Source organism: Lampetra fluviatilis, chromosome 12 (genome assembly GCF_964198595.1).
Source record: "Lampetra fluviatilis chromosome 12, kcLamFluv1.1, whole genome shotgun sequence".
NCBI classification, from domain to species: Eukaryota; Metazoa; Chordata; class Hyperoartia; order Petromyzontiformes; family Petromyzontidae; genus Lampetra; species Lampetra fluviatilis.
In genome coordinates, this window is record NC_136286.1 from 4580891 (window position 1) to 4596339 (window position 15449).

The 15449-nt window shown below is 43.2% G+C and overlaps 1 protein-coding gene across 7 annotated transcripts in view; it reads left to right on the plus strand.

Annotated features, from left to right (window-relative positions):
• The first annotated feature begins 440 nt into the window (after positions 1-440).
• The window catches only part of LOC144935073 (putative JmjC domain-containing histone demethylation protein 2C), a 131371-nt gene continuing 116362 nt past the window's right edge, over positions 441-15449 (plus strand). For all 7 annotated transcript variants that reach the window (XM_078861421.1, XM_078861425.1, XM_078861424.1 and 4 more), the window contains exon 1: positions 441-986. In XM_078861421.1, the coding sequence (XP_078717547.1) occupies positions 819-986 (168 nt within the window). In that variant the 5' untranslated portion in view covers positions 441-818. The remainder of the gene's footprint in view (positions 987-15449) is intronic.

Sequence of the window (15449 nt, forward strand, 5' to 3'; positions counted from 1 at the left end):
CTCTCTCTCTCTCGCTCATCTCGCGTGTACATGTGGACGTGTACATGTGGCCGTGTACATGTGGACGTGTATATTTTTACAACAGCGCGCTGGATGGAACGCAGCATCCCCCCCGCTGCTCCATCTCGCCCCCTCCCTCCCCCATCTCCCCCCCCTCCCCCATCTCCCCCCCCTCCCCCATCTCCCCTCCCCCCATCTCGCCCCCTCCCTCCCACCCCCCATCTCCCCCCCTCCCCCCATCTCGCCCCCCCCTCCCCCCCATCTCCCTCCCCCCATCCCCCCACCTCGCCCCCTCCCACCCAAAGGCAGCATGACCCCCCCCTCCCCACGGCAGAATGAACCCCCCCAACCTCCCTCCCTCCCCCACCTACCTCCCTCCCCCCTTCCCCCTCCTCCCCCAACCCCCTCTCCTTCCCCTCCCCCCAGGCAGTCAGCAGCCAGCAGGGGAACGTGGCGTGTGTCTGTGCGCCACTTGGGCCGCGTGTCGAGACAGGGAGACAGGGAGGGAGCGAGCTGCCGTAGAAGCCCCGCGTGGGATGCGAGTTCAGTGCCCGCGCTGCTGATTCTCCTCCTCCAGCCTTGTTCACTGCGTTGAGAAGACCACGGCGTGCGGGTCGGGGTGGTGTACGGTGGGTTGGTAGGTAGGCGAAGGTAGGAGAAGGAGGAAGAGGAGGACCAGTTTAGGCGGTGGATACCTCTTGTAAGTCAGCCCATCGTCTCCTTTTGTTAGTGTTCCTTCAAGAACCGTGGCGCTGCTGATGCTGTCTATTTAGTCATCTCTCTCCGATGCTCATACACCCGGCGATGTGGACCCGCTGATGTTGCCAGGCATGGCCAACGAACCGAGGCAGGAGCTGGTAGGCAAGAGGTTCATGCGCGTCTCCGCCGAGGGCAGTGCGGATTTGGAGCGGATACACGAGTGGCAATGGAGAAGCGGGGTCATCCGAGCCGTGTCCCACAAGGAGAGGGCCCACCTCGACCTCTCGGTATGTGCCGTGTGTCCGTGTGTCTGCGTGTGATGTGTTTGTGTTTTGCTGGTTGTGAATGGTTGTGGTGCTGTTAACGCGTTTGCGCCACGAACCACGGCGACCCGAACCGGTGACGATTATCTGAAACCGGTCTTAGGTCTCCCCCAGGTCGACTCAGCCTCAAATGGGTACCTGGTGCGGTGTGTTAACATCGCCACTGGGGAGACAAAGGCGGGCCATCCACCCACTCGTGTGTGCCGTGCCGGTCTTCATAGGTACTCGTAAACAGCACTTGCCCCAAAAGTATGTTACGGCTAGACGGGGGATCTTTGTCTTTGTGTGTGTGCTCACGGCCAACATCAGTGGCAATTATCTGAACCGGTCCTGGGCTTCGCCAAGGTCGACTCAGCCCCAAATTAGTGCCTGATGCGGTGTGTAAACATCGCCACCAGGGATACAAAGGCGGACGCTTAAAGCACTTTGCTGGCCTCAAAAGTCTGTTAAGGCTGTACGGGGGATCTTTGTCTTGTTCTTGGGGGGTTCATCAGGAGCTTACTTAATAACTTGTGAACCTTCGACCAAATCGCCTTCAATGTGCCTTATGTCTGGAAAGCTAAGCTGGTCCTTAGCCTGGTTAGTGATCATAGATTAGGTGCTTGCCAGGTGTTGTAGACTTGTGGTTTTGGAAAAGCTGGCCATGAGATGGTGTTGAATGTCACCGTCTGATTTGGACATCTCTCCTGTGAAAAAGCGCTTTATAGCTCATTGGATTCCTCCCTCCAGTCTAAATAAAGATTGTGATTCTCGGTTGGCAAGGTGGAGGTTTTCATCCGTGTCCTTTCTCCCGCATGAAGCCAAAACCCACTTATTAGTGGCGTGCCTTTTTTAAAAACAGTCTTGAGACAAGGCCATAACTGGATGATGCGTAAATTGTCATTTTTGTTGTTGTTATGTTATGTAGTGCGCATTTTAGGCTGTGTGTTGGTATGTGGTTGTTCTATCTGGAGGATTTGGCTGGGCTTTGTTGTGGCCATAAGGAAAGGGTAGCCAATTATTTACAGCCCTGTAGGGTTTCGTGTGTGTGTGTATATTATCGAGGAATTCTCAGAATTAAACGTAATACGTTTCCCTCCACTCGGGAGGGAGGGGGGGAGAATACAATAACAGTACGTGAATGGTAAGACAAAGGAGACCCCTAGTATACACTAAGCTTATCTCCATACACAGTGGCTGAGCAGTGCAGCGAGATTCCTGTTGTGATGTAGCAGCCACCGACAATGCAAACATGTGTGCCAATTTGTTGATACACACTCCCGTCAACCAGCATTAATATAACGGTACATTTTATTTTAGGTATATAAAAGTGACATTCCATGTGGTATTCGATGGGGTTGGTTTTGGAACATGTGTGTTATTGCCAAAATCTGGATATCGTCAACGTGATTTGTCTTAAAAAAAAACTTGGGAACACAAATGCTGTCTAATTTTGCTGTTGTACACCACAGTGTTTAAGACCGGTGGAAATGAAACAAATCTTCCGTGATGTGATGTGAAACTGCGAGTGTGTTGCTAGTTTGTGTTTAAAGAGTGTGAACCCGATCCAGCAGCTGTCATTCGTGAGTGTTTTTGTAGCGATGCAAAAATAACACGAGATAATTACTGGGTTGACACTTCGGATTTGAGCGGTAAAGCAAAGGACATTCAAAATTAGACTCGTAGCACAGAAGGGATTAAAATAGCTCTACAGTATTGGAATCCGCATTGGTGAGATACAATAATGATACATTTTGTAGCGTCCAAATTCCTAAGCATATCAATACGGTGTACAGGACAAATCATGTATACACTGTATAAAACAGCACATTAGGACAAACTCGAATAATATAATATAAACAAATTTCACGTGAATTGGGTGGCTTGATCAATCAGTTGCTTGACCAGTGAGTGGCATGACAAACCATCACGAATTTAATGCAACATGAGTTGTCGACTCTAGCCCAGACACATGTGGGGGGGGGGGGGTTATGTGTTCACGGTTAGTGTCTTTCTAACATACAGGTAGCAAGCATCCTCTGTGTATACGTTTACATCTGACTAGCTATCGGATATCTCAAATCATTCATGACCTCGCACCTACTCACCTTTCTGATCTCTTCTCTCATTACTCTCACTCCCCGCTGCAGCAAACATGGCCTTGCCTCTCTCGGTCACATTTTACTCCGATCTGCACATTAATCTCCTCGTAATGGGAGCTTGTTCCTTCTCTTCTGCGGATCCTCCAGTCTAGAACGGATTTTCCTCTTTCTAATCGCCTTGTCTCACTCTTCTGTTCACAATTCACACGGAGGGTTTGAGGCTTTTCCATTGCATCCGTAGTAGATCCCGTACACTGCTTGTCTGTTTATATAAACAATACTGTACTGTGTTTAGTTATGTGTAATTCCTTGTTTTGTCATGGTTGTGTATTCCCCATTCATGAATATGCATTGACTGGAGATGATTTTGGTGGGTTTTTTTCTAAAGAATAAACGTATTCAGTATTAATCAATATAGCACAGCTTGAGAAGGCCAGCATCGACCAGTAGATTATCAAAAGGGCTGTAAAAAAGAAATATCACCAGACCTCTATTTGGCAAAATATGCAATCATGTCTCTTGTTTTAGAATCAAAGTTTACAATTTCACAATTACGTTATGTTTATTTCGCGCGTTAATCCTTCCCACTGAGCTGTGTAAGATGAAAAGGTCGAGACCATACCTGGAGGAATTTGAGAGCTGGAACAGTGGCTTTAGTGCTTATTGTGTGCTGTGACTAGATTCTCCTTAGAGCCTTATTGTGTCTCACCTTTCGTTTTCGTGTACTGGTTTCATTTAGCATGACTGTATTGCGTTGCTGGCCACACTAATCGAAAAACATAAACCCAGAAGATTTTCCAAGAAACAAATATGTCACAAGTACACACTTGAATGAGACATGCTAAAATATTCCACGTGTGTTTTGTGTGCACGTATGTGGAAAGAGAGAGGGGGGGGGGCTTTGTGACATTTAGTAGTTTCACTCAATGCATCACATCACGGAGGGACAGTCGTTTGGCAGGAAGTCCGCAGATACATGCTGCCGCTGACAAAACCCTGCCACCCACTCACTCCTTACGAGTCCACAAGCCACATGATCCCCCAGAGTCACGCATGTTCCCAATTGCGCCGCAATGAAATCACTATTTCCATACGAGCAGAGGAAGGCACTTCATTAAGTGGTGTGGTTAGAAATCCAAATTATAATGAATTTGTCATTGGACACCAGACAACGTTTTGTTTTGACCTAACATCCCATGCCAAACATTGTCTGGGGTCCAAATACAGTGTCATATTTGTTTTTTGGGGATATGTTTTTGTAATTTCATTCAATTCCCCTGTAACATTCACAATGAGCTAAGCACCCAGCATAAATTGATTAATCATTTTTTAAAAATAATAATTCCGCCCCTCCGTCAACTGGTTAAACCCGATGACTCGAGTTTGATTCTTGCCAATGGCTACAGTGGTGAGTGACCTGACCCCGGTTTTGACCTCTATCACACCAGCAGTGGATTGGTCATGACTGATTATTCTGCTTTATTGAACTGCATCAGTTAAGGGTACTTGTTTTTATTTAACGTGTGTATTCTACAATATACCGCATGGCATTGCACATATATAGGCTATTTCTCTCTTAAATGTGGAACATTATCTTGGATTAATTTAAGTAAACGTGTGCCAGGTAACTCTGATTATGCACAATTACGTCTTGTATAAAAACAAATCCAACAGGAATGCACTTCATTCTAAACATGTAATGTGGACCAACTGTGCTGTGTGTACATAATACAGTGGTTCAAACTGTTCAGTTATGTTGTAGAATGTCGACGTACGGTCACTGGTATTTCCTGCTCTTGTGGCACAGTACAAAAGCATTTGAGCGGACATCTGCCAGCATGTGTGCACTGGGAGAAGGGGGGTATCGTTGCAAATCTTGAAAGCGTACACTGCGAGAGGAATAACACTGGTTCGTTATGTGCCGGCAGAAGCCCTGCTTTGTTTGGTAGCCTACATTAACCACTGTGGCTGAGTTTACATATTAAAAAAATATGATACTCATTTACATGCATAATGCACTTTCATTTTTATACATACAACTGTAATGATATACAACATCTCTTTTCAAATGTTTCTTTGTATACTATGCTTTACTACATGGATTATTAATTCATTAACATCATAATCAGGAATACCCTATCCACTGCTGGATGAACGCTTCCTTTCTGTCGTCGCTGTTACTCACGGGACACAATAATTAATCTCGATCCTGCGTTTTTGGGCTGATCTCATCGCTCCGTCTCTGATCTTCTCAGACGTGATCCTGTTTTTGGCTGCCGTTCCTTTGTCAGTCTCGATTAGCACAGTCGACTATGTACGGTGCGGAAGAAGTTTCAACGTACAGTACATACATTTGCTATAATTCCGTCTAGGAATGTGTCCTGTAAACATCCACTTATAACAATCAATTTGATGGCTGCAGTTTACACAAGTTCCGACCAACGTGCCCCTTTGCGTGCGTGCAATTCCAAGCGTGCAGCTCTCTCCACGTGTCTTTGCGCACTTCTCAGCTTTTGTTCCATTTCCTTTTGTCAGATTCCACGTTTCTGATCCATTTGTCAAGGCAGGTATTAGACGCTCATTGAAAACATTCGTCCTTTGACATATTGGAATGTTACTCTTCATTATCAAGGTCGGTTTATCCAAAAGCACTCAGACGTGCTTCCGTTCACCGCTTTATTTTGATCCTGGCCTGCCTCCTATAATCCCCAGAGTTGTATATCTATACTGATGTGTTTTCTAGGTTGTGCCCCTCGAATGTCTTAGAATGTTTAGCAATTTGTCGTACGATCATCAGCAGCCATGATCAATCCACTGCTGCCACCATCGAAGGAACCTGCGGTGTAGCAATGCAATATATTTACGTGATCTAACCAAAAAAAACCTGTTATGGATATTGGTCGCGAAAGCCTACGTGTTAGACGAGTAATACAACCTAGCCCCTTGCACAGGTGAGCCTATTTCATCTTACATTTACATCCGTGAAGTGTTTCTCAACAAACGTACCTTATCAACACGGCGCATGTAAACCGGTATATCTACCACCGTCTGCATTGCCTCCGAGGCAACTTCGTCAACAATAGAATAAGCAGAAGCTAATGGTGATGCTTGGCCCCACCCTGACAGCGTGTGTACTCTGCGCCCAGTCATGCCGTGTAAATATAAAAACGCAGAGTTGAAGTAATGGGTTGAGTAATCGTGCTTTAGATTGAACCTCGGCGAAGAAATGAATGTGGGAGAAATAGGGAATGGTTTATGGGCTCAGGGCACTTGGACACAGCTGCCTGTTTTGGGGGATGGGCACATTTATGCCTGCACACACTCACACACACAAAGCCCCGTTTGTGTCTCGGGGCCCGAGATGGATATGTGTCTAGCCCCAGGAGTCGGTTAACACTGCAGATAAGCTCGGTAATTGCTCGCACAGGAGCTCTATCTTTGCCGAATTGAATGGAGGGACCGAGTTGGCCATTACCACCGTTGCAAACAATGGAAGAAATATTATTGTAATTGTTACATCTCAAAACGTGGAATTATTCTGCCACTGGAAAAACAACAAAAAACAAGTAGAAGACTGATTGTTAAAATAAATGTAACTTTTGTTTTTAGAATGAAACGCACGACTTTTCTTATAAACTATATTATGTAATGATATTATTTTGTAATTGGAGAGTGGTTATACAGGAGTGATGGACATCGATTGTGCGGGCGAACAGGGTTGATGGTAAGTTGGTTGACAGGTTTCTGAAGCAATGATGGCATGTGTATGAATAATTGCATTGAAACCGGATATATTGTATTCTTCTCCGAATGTCGTGGAGTAATTATGGAATACATTTACTGTAAATATTTGGTGCCAAGGTGAACAATGACATTTGGGCTCGGGTAGCACAATAATCACTGTAATTAAAATTCTGATGTAAGAATTTTCTTTATTAAAATACATGTACCGCAATAGATTGTACAATGCACATTACATTTCCACACAGCCATTATATACTCAAACTTAAATATCCATATCACCTGCAATGATATCCTTTTGTTCAAATAACGTTGTGCATTGCACGTAGAAGACATTAGTAATACATTACATTTACATAAAATACCAGCTGTTTTTAAATGAAAACTAATCTTTGAAATAATGTGTGACATGCTGCGACCAATTTACAGTTTTCTGTTCCACCGTGCTCATATGTTGATTTCACGCTCTCAAACGATGGCAGTCAAATGGTGAGCTGGTCCCCAACTGTTTGGCACGGTAGACGAATGTTTGCCAATGCAAACGCAGTTATTTTAGAAACTACTGCACGAGCAAAAACTATTTACACGCCTCTGCCTCCGCTTTGCAAAAAGAAAAGTCATTATCATGATGAACCACTGCCGTGTTTGAAAACAGAATGAACGCCATGCGCATCCCGTTTATGACGAGCAACGTTTTTTTCCCCTCCATCCCAATGCCGAGGCACTGATTGTGTGCCTCGCTCTCAAAATACTAATATGCCCAAGCCTCTCTCCCCCCATGGCAGTCACAGTAACAGGATCGGGGATGGATGGCTTACCCCAGGCTGGAATTTCCTGTTTTCTGGAGCGTACACAACCCAGCTGGACTCGCTGTTCTGTTTTGCGGATATATTTTCTTGAGTGTTTCTACTCGACGACTTAAAAAGAGGATTGCGGTGCGGTAGTAAGTTTCATAGGCACTGGCGTACTCTTAGTGCCTTGTCAAGTGCGGTATATCTCTATAAAGAGGCATGCCAGTGTATGTTCTTGTACTCTAATTTTTTTTAAAGGTGGTCCATGTAAAAATTGTTCAATATTTTTTCTTTTTCATTTAGAACGAGAAAGCATATTGGTAAAAGCCTCCTGTCGTATACGTTTGCTTCTGATCGTCGTGTATTCTTTCAGATTGTTGCTTCCACCACATTGCTATTGTTACTTTGTACAGATTTTCTGTGTTACGATGGTATTTTGTCCGTATTTATTTTATTTTAGGTTAATCGTTCTAATGAGCATTGGAACTTTGTTGCGCGAGAGACTTTTCTTTGATGCCGTTCCAGCTCTTTTTGTTGTTTCGTTCTTTACCGTCATACTTGAGCCCTGCATTGCACTGAATTGGATGTCACTCGTTGGCTCGGGTCTTCCTTTTTAAAGTGGCCGCAAATGTCAATGCTTTCTCACCTGGCAAAACAAAGCCTGTCAATAATTTTGTGGATGTGGTTAAAGTATTGTACGAAAAGCTGTCGTTTTCCATGAGCAGCAATCCGCTCAATGTTTGTCACATTATCAATGTAATTCCCAACAAATGTAAAGTCACATGTTTCTCCAGTTCCACATTAAGGCAGTAACTTAAGTATGATTTGCTAATTAACATTAGATCTGTGTGCTTTGAATATAATTTAAAAAATGTACCTTGATACTGAGGATGCAACGATGCATCGATTTGATCAGTAAAATCAATTCTTACACTCGCAATACATGCATTTAGCTATGCATGTAAGATTCAATTACAGTACTTTCGATTCATATGCCTTGTACGTAATGGGTTTTGGTGACCTCCGCTCCCACTAGACACAGCTTCGTTCACCACAATAGAGAGAACATTGATTCTTTGATTGAATCTAAACCCCAAATCATGGCAATTCATTGAATTGCGAGGGTGGGGGCAGGGTCGATTTTTAAAGACCTATAGATCTTACATATTACTGTACTGCAGAAAGATGATTCAGGATTTATCTTTTCATTTTGTTGCATTGTTATGCACATTTCTTTAGTTGAGTGACACATGTAATGCAATTACTGAACTGTATACAATGCAATTTGGCTTTAAATTCAGTAGCACCCAGAGATATCTGAACACTGAAATACAATAGCACATGCACGCATTGTACACTGTAAATGCGAAGTGATAGATTGTGTTGAGCGAATGAATTATCCACATTGCAAATTCCCTACACCAGAAACATTTAAAATGTGATCATATTTTTCTACCCTTTAAATTACATAATCCAGCAGTTAATCATTGCACAGTGCCAATATTTTATTGTCAAAACAGTTTTTAGAGCAAAGGTATTCATAACGTCTTTTATAATGTCCACAGAACATTTACCTTGTTGTTAGGATATCTGCAAAGCTCACCCGTAGTCTCCTCGGCTGCCCCATAACTCTGAATTCTGGCAACCGCGTTAAAGACAGCTTGGTAGTCTCTTGGGTGTTTGCATTCCTGCAGATTTAAGATCGGGCCCCAGGGGAACGGATCACATTTGGGCCGAGCAGATTAGCTCTGCCCACCACATGAAGAGAGGGACAGACGTCCACTTTCAGCCTCACCACGTGGTTATGCAAGTCGGATGTGTAATATTGCTGCACGCCGATTGTAGCCTACTCGAGACGGTTCGTGTCCGTGTTACAAAGTCGCTTTTGTTTAATATATAGGTGAGCCATAGGCCTGAGTCATTGCACAGGTGTGGCGTGCGGGCCCTTTACGGAATTTGGGTTTGAAGTGAAACCGCTCGAAGCAACATCCCTGCACACAGTTCAACTCTGTGGTCGATCTTCAAAGGACACGCAATCAACCATGTACTTACCCTGACCTCGCCTTTGCTGTCACGCAAAACTAAAACTGTAATGTAATAACCATAAATTAACTTTTTTTTGCAGCCTCTTGAATGTTTGAATGTCACTGTTATTTGAGAGTGTAAATACAGTACTAGCACTGTTAGGCAACATTCATGATCATGATTCACCATCCCTACCTTCGAATTACTGTACTGTACTTACCTGTGTAAATGAGGCAACTGTGTGACTTCCACAGAGAGTTTGTTTTTCTTTTATACAAGGTGCTGCTTCTGACAACCATGTTAGAAGCTTATACAGTTGAACGATTAGGTAATTCTCGGACAATTGCTCGATTTCAATTTGACAAGAATGTTTTCACTGTGTACGCGCGTGTGCCACACGATGTACTTTTAAATTGTTTACATTTGTACTTTTAAATGTATCTACAGAGCAGTGGCACTGCAACAGCACCTGTTGAAAGATCTTCGAAGCGTTTTCTGGAGCGTGATTTTATTTTGATGTAAACAAATGTTACGTTAACGCACGCAATTCTGTGCACAGTCCTCTTGTGCGTGCAATAAAGTCCCCGTGTAATTGGACACGTATCGATTTAAAATATTGAATTCGGCAAATAGAATACTCTCAACACAGAAATGCGGAATGCAGAACCATGCGTTCGCAGTGTCCGCGAAAGTACAAAGTGACAGCCCTCCTACCATCAACTTCCCAGTGCCAAACCCATCAGAAGCATGACTTACCAGCCCCCTCTGACCAAGGCTGGCCTTGTTGTCCCTTATCCCGTCACGCCCTCCACCCACAAGCCCCCTTTGTGTGTCCCGCTGGCTGCCGTGGGCCCTGCTTGGGCCAGCATTGTCCCGTCGATGGGCCCTTTGTGTCTGTCTGTGACAGAGCGGCAGCTCTCGTGCTGCTAACAGATCCTGCAAAAAGACGACGTTTTGTGCTGCTTACTGATGGGCGATGGCCGGCCGGATGGTTGGGAAGGGAGGGGCAAGGGGACAGCTCGAGATGGAAAGTTTCCCTTAACACAACCCAGGGCATAATGTTATGTATACAGGCTCTGGCTTAAGTGTGATGTTTTGTCTAAATTGTATACTTTGTGGTTCCTTAAGTGTTCTTGTCTGCCCCAGTTTTGGTCATGATTTTGTTCCTTTCCTCGTCTCGAAGAGGACAAAATATAAAGTGTGCTTAAGGGAACAAAAATATATAAAAACTTGATCCCACAGACCACAGAATGTGTATGTTATTCAATTACGCCAATGCCTTTCTCCCCGGTTATTAGATAGGCCCCTATGGGAGGCTGGAATCATAGACAACAGGTGTGAATAAGTGTTTCATTATGCCTGTACCGGATTGGATTACGCCGAAGTATGTGGCTAGTTACGTAGATTGTGTTAAATTACATTATGGAGGCAGTGGGAGAATGCCTACTGCATTATACTTCTGTCACATACAATTTTTTGGTGAACAAAAGCTAACATCGTGGTAAACAGTATATGGTATGCATTAACAAGTGTTGGCGTTTATGGGTAAATTTTAAGAGTGGAGTTTTGATGAAATGTGTTCAAAAGGATACGCTGCTTTGCGTCAAAACCCGATGGAGAATAAATTGACCTATTCGCGATGGCACACCATGCGATAATCATCTTTAATGAGCTATTTTGTGCTCGGGTTTATATTTCTCTCTGCAATTATAAATCAAACTTGCTGCTTTTAAAGACTGGTGCGCTGTTTAGTTTGCACAATGCAAAAAACGCTCCAGAGCCAACAAGGAGGGGCCAGGATAGATGGATGGACATGTATACATGCAAAGGATTTCAGATAGTGTTTAAGTCAGAAACAAGGCATGTAAAGCACATTGGATTCCGGAGAAAGTGTACAATGGTTTCATTTACATTACTTAGGTCTGCAAATATGCTCTACTTCAGCTGCACTTGGGAACAAGTAAATGGTGAAGGATAAGCCCTGGCCTGCCCTTTTGCACGTGTCTCTGGAAACTCGATCAGCATTTTTCTTTTGGTGACGTGCCGACCATCGCCAAAGCTCGTTTTTGGTGATTGAATTGCCATGAATGTGGGCAGAGGGTGTGGGCCAGTGCTTTAAACATCAAGGTCGGCCCTGTCGCAAAGTACAAAGGTTTTGTTGGTCCTGAGCTACAAAATTTGTCACATTGCAGAAGTTTTTCAACAGTTCACGTGCAAACATCATTGCCATGTGGAATTCCAAACAAAATGGTTCGTAGTGCCAAGTGCGCTTTCTGTATTAAGTCGCCGTAATCAATAGAGGAATATTTTTTGCGATGTGGAACAATGTGAACGCAATGACATTTCAGCGAGTAAATTTGTGCCAATAGTTTAGCGACCTCATCTAAACCTTTCCATCGTGACTAGTGCCAGCATTGTTGCCCATAAAACACATGAGGTGAGCTATTTAATGATATTTTTATTGAAACATTGTGCTTCTTTAATGGCCCTGTTGTAAATGGGCCAGTTGTACATTTATGTTAGCACGATGCCAGAAAAAATGGGAGATTTAAAGAAAAAACAATCATAAGCAGTGGGCTATAACACTTACCACGATGTTCGGACTTGGATTGTAATCACGTATCGTATAACATCGATTTGTACGCCCACAATACATACAACAATTATAACACGTAATCATTGAGTATTTGTAATTCGTGCAACTCCAGTACACTATATTAAAAAAAAAGATTTTTTTAATGGACCAAAAACTGTACACGAGTCAAATAAACGTTACAACTGTGTTAGTAAAAACGAGACAACACAATTGGAAAACCACATTTGAACTAACCCTCTAATTGAATTGTGACCTAAAATTTGACATTTCATGGAATCGCTGGAGGGATGAATAGTATATGCTACCTTGCACAATTACAGTGCTGCAACCCAAATGTTTAAGAATAATCATACACAATACTTTTACAACTCTTCATGGCACTGTATTTTTTATGGTAAATGCTTCGGTAAAATCACGATTGTGTATGTATGTTGAACTTCTTTTGCAACGTACGTAGCCAACCGTGGTAATTGGAGATTGACTGCATTAATAATTATTAATACTATACTATACTCTTGTGGTTAAACATGTTTACTTATCACAGGTTTATTCCATATTAGCTCACAATCTTTCAATCGTAACCCATATGCAAACAACCACATGTTTATCATCAAGGTTGTGTACATTGGAGTACTCCAATTTACATACAGTCGTGCAATAAACTGTTCTTACATCACCAAGCCATGTATTCTGTACCTTGTCCCTTTTACTCAGACGTTGTAAGCCACCGTGCTGGTGTTTACGGCGGTTAGTGTGAGAACCTGTATCTGGTGGGATCTTGCTGATGTGCTTGCCTTGATTACTGATGCGGTTAAGGCGACGGTAAGAGGCAGACCGGGCTGGTAGGGGGCCTGATGCCCACAGGGGGCGGTTTTGTTAGTGGTGAGATCAGGGAAACTGTTGGTGAGCAACCACATACCACCATTCCCACTCTCTAAAAAATCCTAATCCCCGTCTTTGTGCCCAGCCTCCCTCGGCTAGCTAATGATTAAAAGGCAAACGCCTGGCTGCTCATGGGAAGAGAATGCTTGCCTTAGTATCCAGCGTCAGCCTTGCAATTGCACATTAAGGCCCCGTTCACACCAGGCTGTCAAATTTAAGTGTTGATGCAAACACTGCGTTCTTACACACTGGGGTATTGATGGCTCTTAACAACCAGATGATGGTCCTGGGTAGGGAATGGGTATGCAGTGGTGAGTGATAACTATCCCTCAAATATGATCATTATTATCATTTTCGATTTAAAGCTTTCGTGACTGCAGGGATTCATCTTCTTGGTTCTTTCGGTAAAGTCACGTAGAATGGAAATAATAAAATAATAAAAATAAAACATAATAAAATAATTCTCACGACGTTTCGGCCACAACGCAAGCAGCTGGTCCACATTCAGACTCTGTCTACTCGACAGACCTGCTCTCCACCTGAGGACGGCTTGCTTGCGTTGTGGCCGAAACGTCGTGAGAATTATTTTATTATGTTTTATTTTTTTTATTTTATTATTTCCATTCTACGTGACTTTACCGAAAGAACCAAGAAGATTAGTATCATTGTTTGTGGCCTATCCACTGCTGGATGAAGGCATATATTTATCATGCGATGCCACAACCAAATCCCTCCTCCAAATTAGCTGTCATCGCTTTATCTACGTGGTGGTTTGTCCTCTTCGGCATGTTCCCTCCGATGTTTGTTGTTCTGTGCAGTTTGGTAAAGGTTGGGCCAGGAGCGGTTCAGATAACACTTGCCCCAGCAATATTAGCAGTGACCAGGAATTTAACTTGGGTCGGCAGGTTCATAACACAGCGTGCTAATCACTGCACCATTGCTCCACATCGTTACAGTATTCCATGTGATTTCGGAATTACTGCACTCATCATTGCATTGCTGAAACGTAAAAAAAAATGCTCATCACATTCATCAATAACTGACTTAATAAAAAATATATAATCGGTGACGTTTTGGACAATGTCCCTTCTTCATAGCACATACACAGATATGCCAGAGAGGAGTTAATAAGAGTTGGAGACTGCACTTAACCTCATGGGGCTTAACGAAAGTAATATTTTTAACATGTTTCAGTTATATTGTAACATGTTTTAGTTATATTTTAACATGTTTTCTGATGACCAGTTTTTTCAACAGTAACGAATAATATTATTTTAAGGCAGTGTTATTTGACAAATGTGATTTTTGTTATTTGTGCCAACACGTAATGTCATTGCTTTGGAAATTGGATGGTCAAGACCATGAACACCACAAGACCCGACTGTAAACAAGCGGAGCAGTGCAGTGTCTGTGATACGTGCCTCTCTTGGCAATGTCAACATTCACTGCCTGTTATCAGTTAAGTCACCAACCTCCGGCTAATGTTGACAAAATTTACGGTGTAATTTTTGTCTGGGCGTCCATTGTTATTTCAGGATGGTACAGTTCATTGAACATATCAGAAGGTTTTTTTTATTACGAATTTAAAGTTATTTCAGGCATCATCACAGCCCACTTATCTTAAGTAGTTTATTAAAACACGATTAAGTTTGATGATCTGCGTCAGCTGTTGCAGATAGGACATTGTTTTGATTGGGATTATTCCGCGCAGTCCCAGTTAGTCTGTCAAATGCTACCAGTTCATGCTATGTGTGTGTGCGATCTTAAAACATGAGCGTCTAAACTACAGCATATGGGCACGTGATTGTTAAACTGCTGATTTATGTTGGAGACTTGCAATTTTCGGTCGTTGAAATCATTAGCGTGATTTTCAATTGTTCCACTAATTTCTTTTTTCACTTGCACAGGAATGCACTCCACTGTATTTCTAATCCTCCAAAACTATGGGCTGTTGTTGACCTGTTTTCCCCTAATCTTATCGTGGAATGTGTGACCGTAGTTTTCCCAAAACGGCCTACATTTAACTGTGTACAGAAGTAATTGTGTTGTTGAGGATGTCTACGGCAATGCCGTACTATATAAACCACCACCGTAGGTTGAAATTTGACGGGGGGGATTTGTTAAGGCTGAGAGACAAAGGCATCAATACAACATCTGCATGTTGCTCAAGGAACCCATTGAGGGTATGCTCAACCTTTTACCCCTGACACTGAGGTCACTTGCAACAGCAGCCGTAAAGGCATATAATCAATGCGAGAGCCACTAGCATCAGCACTACACACTACACGTACAGTTTCCTTCTCAGACCATC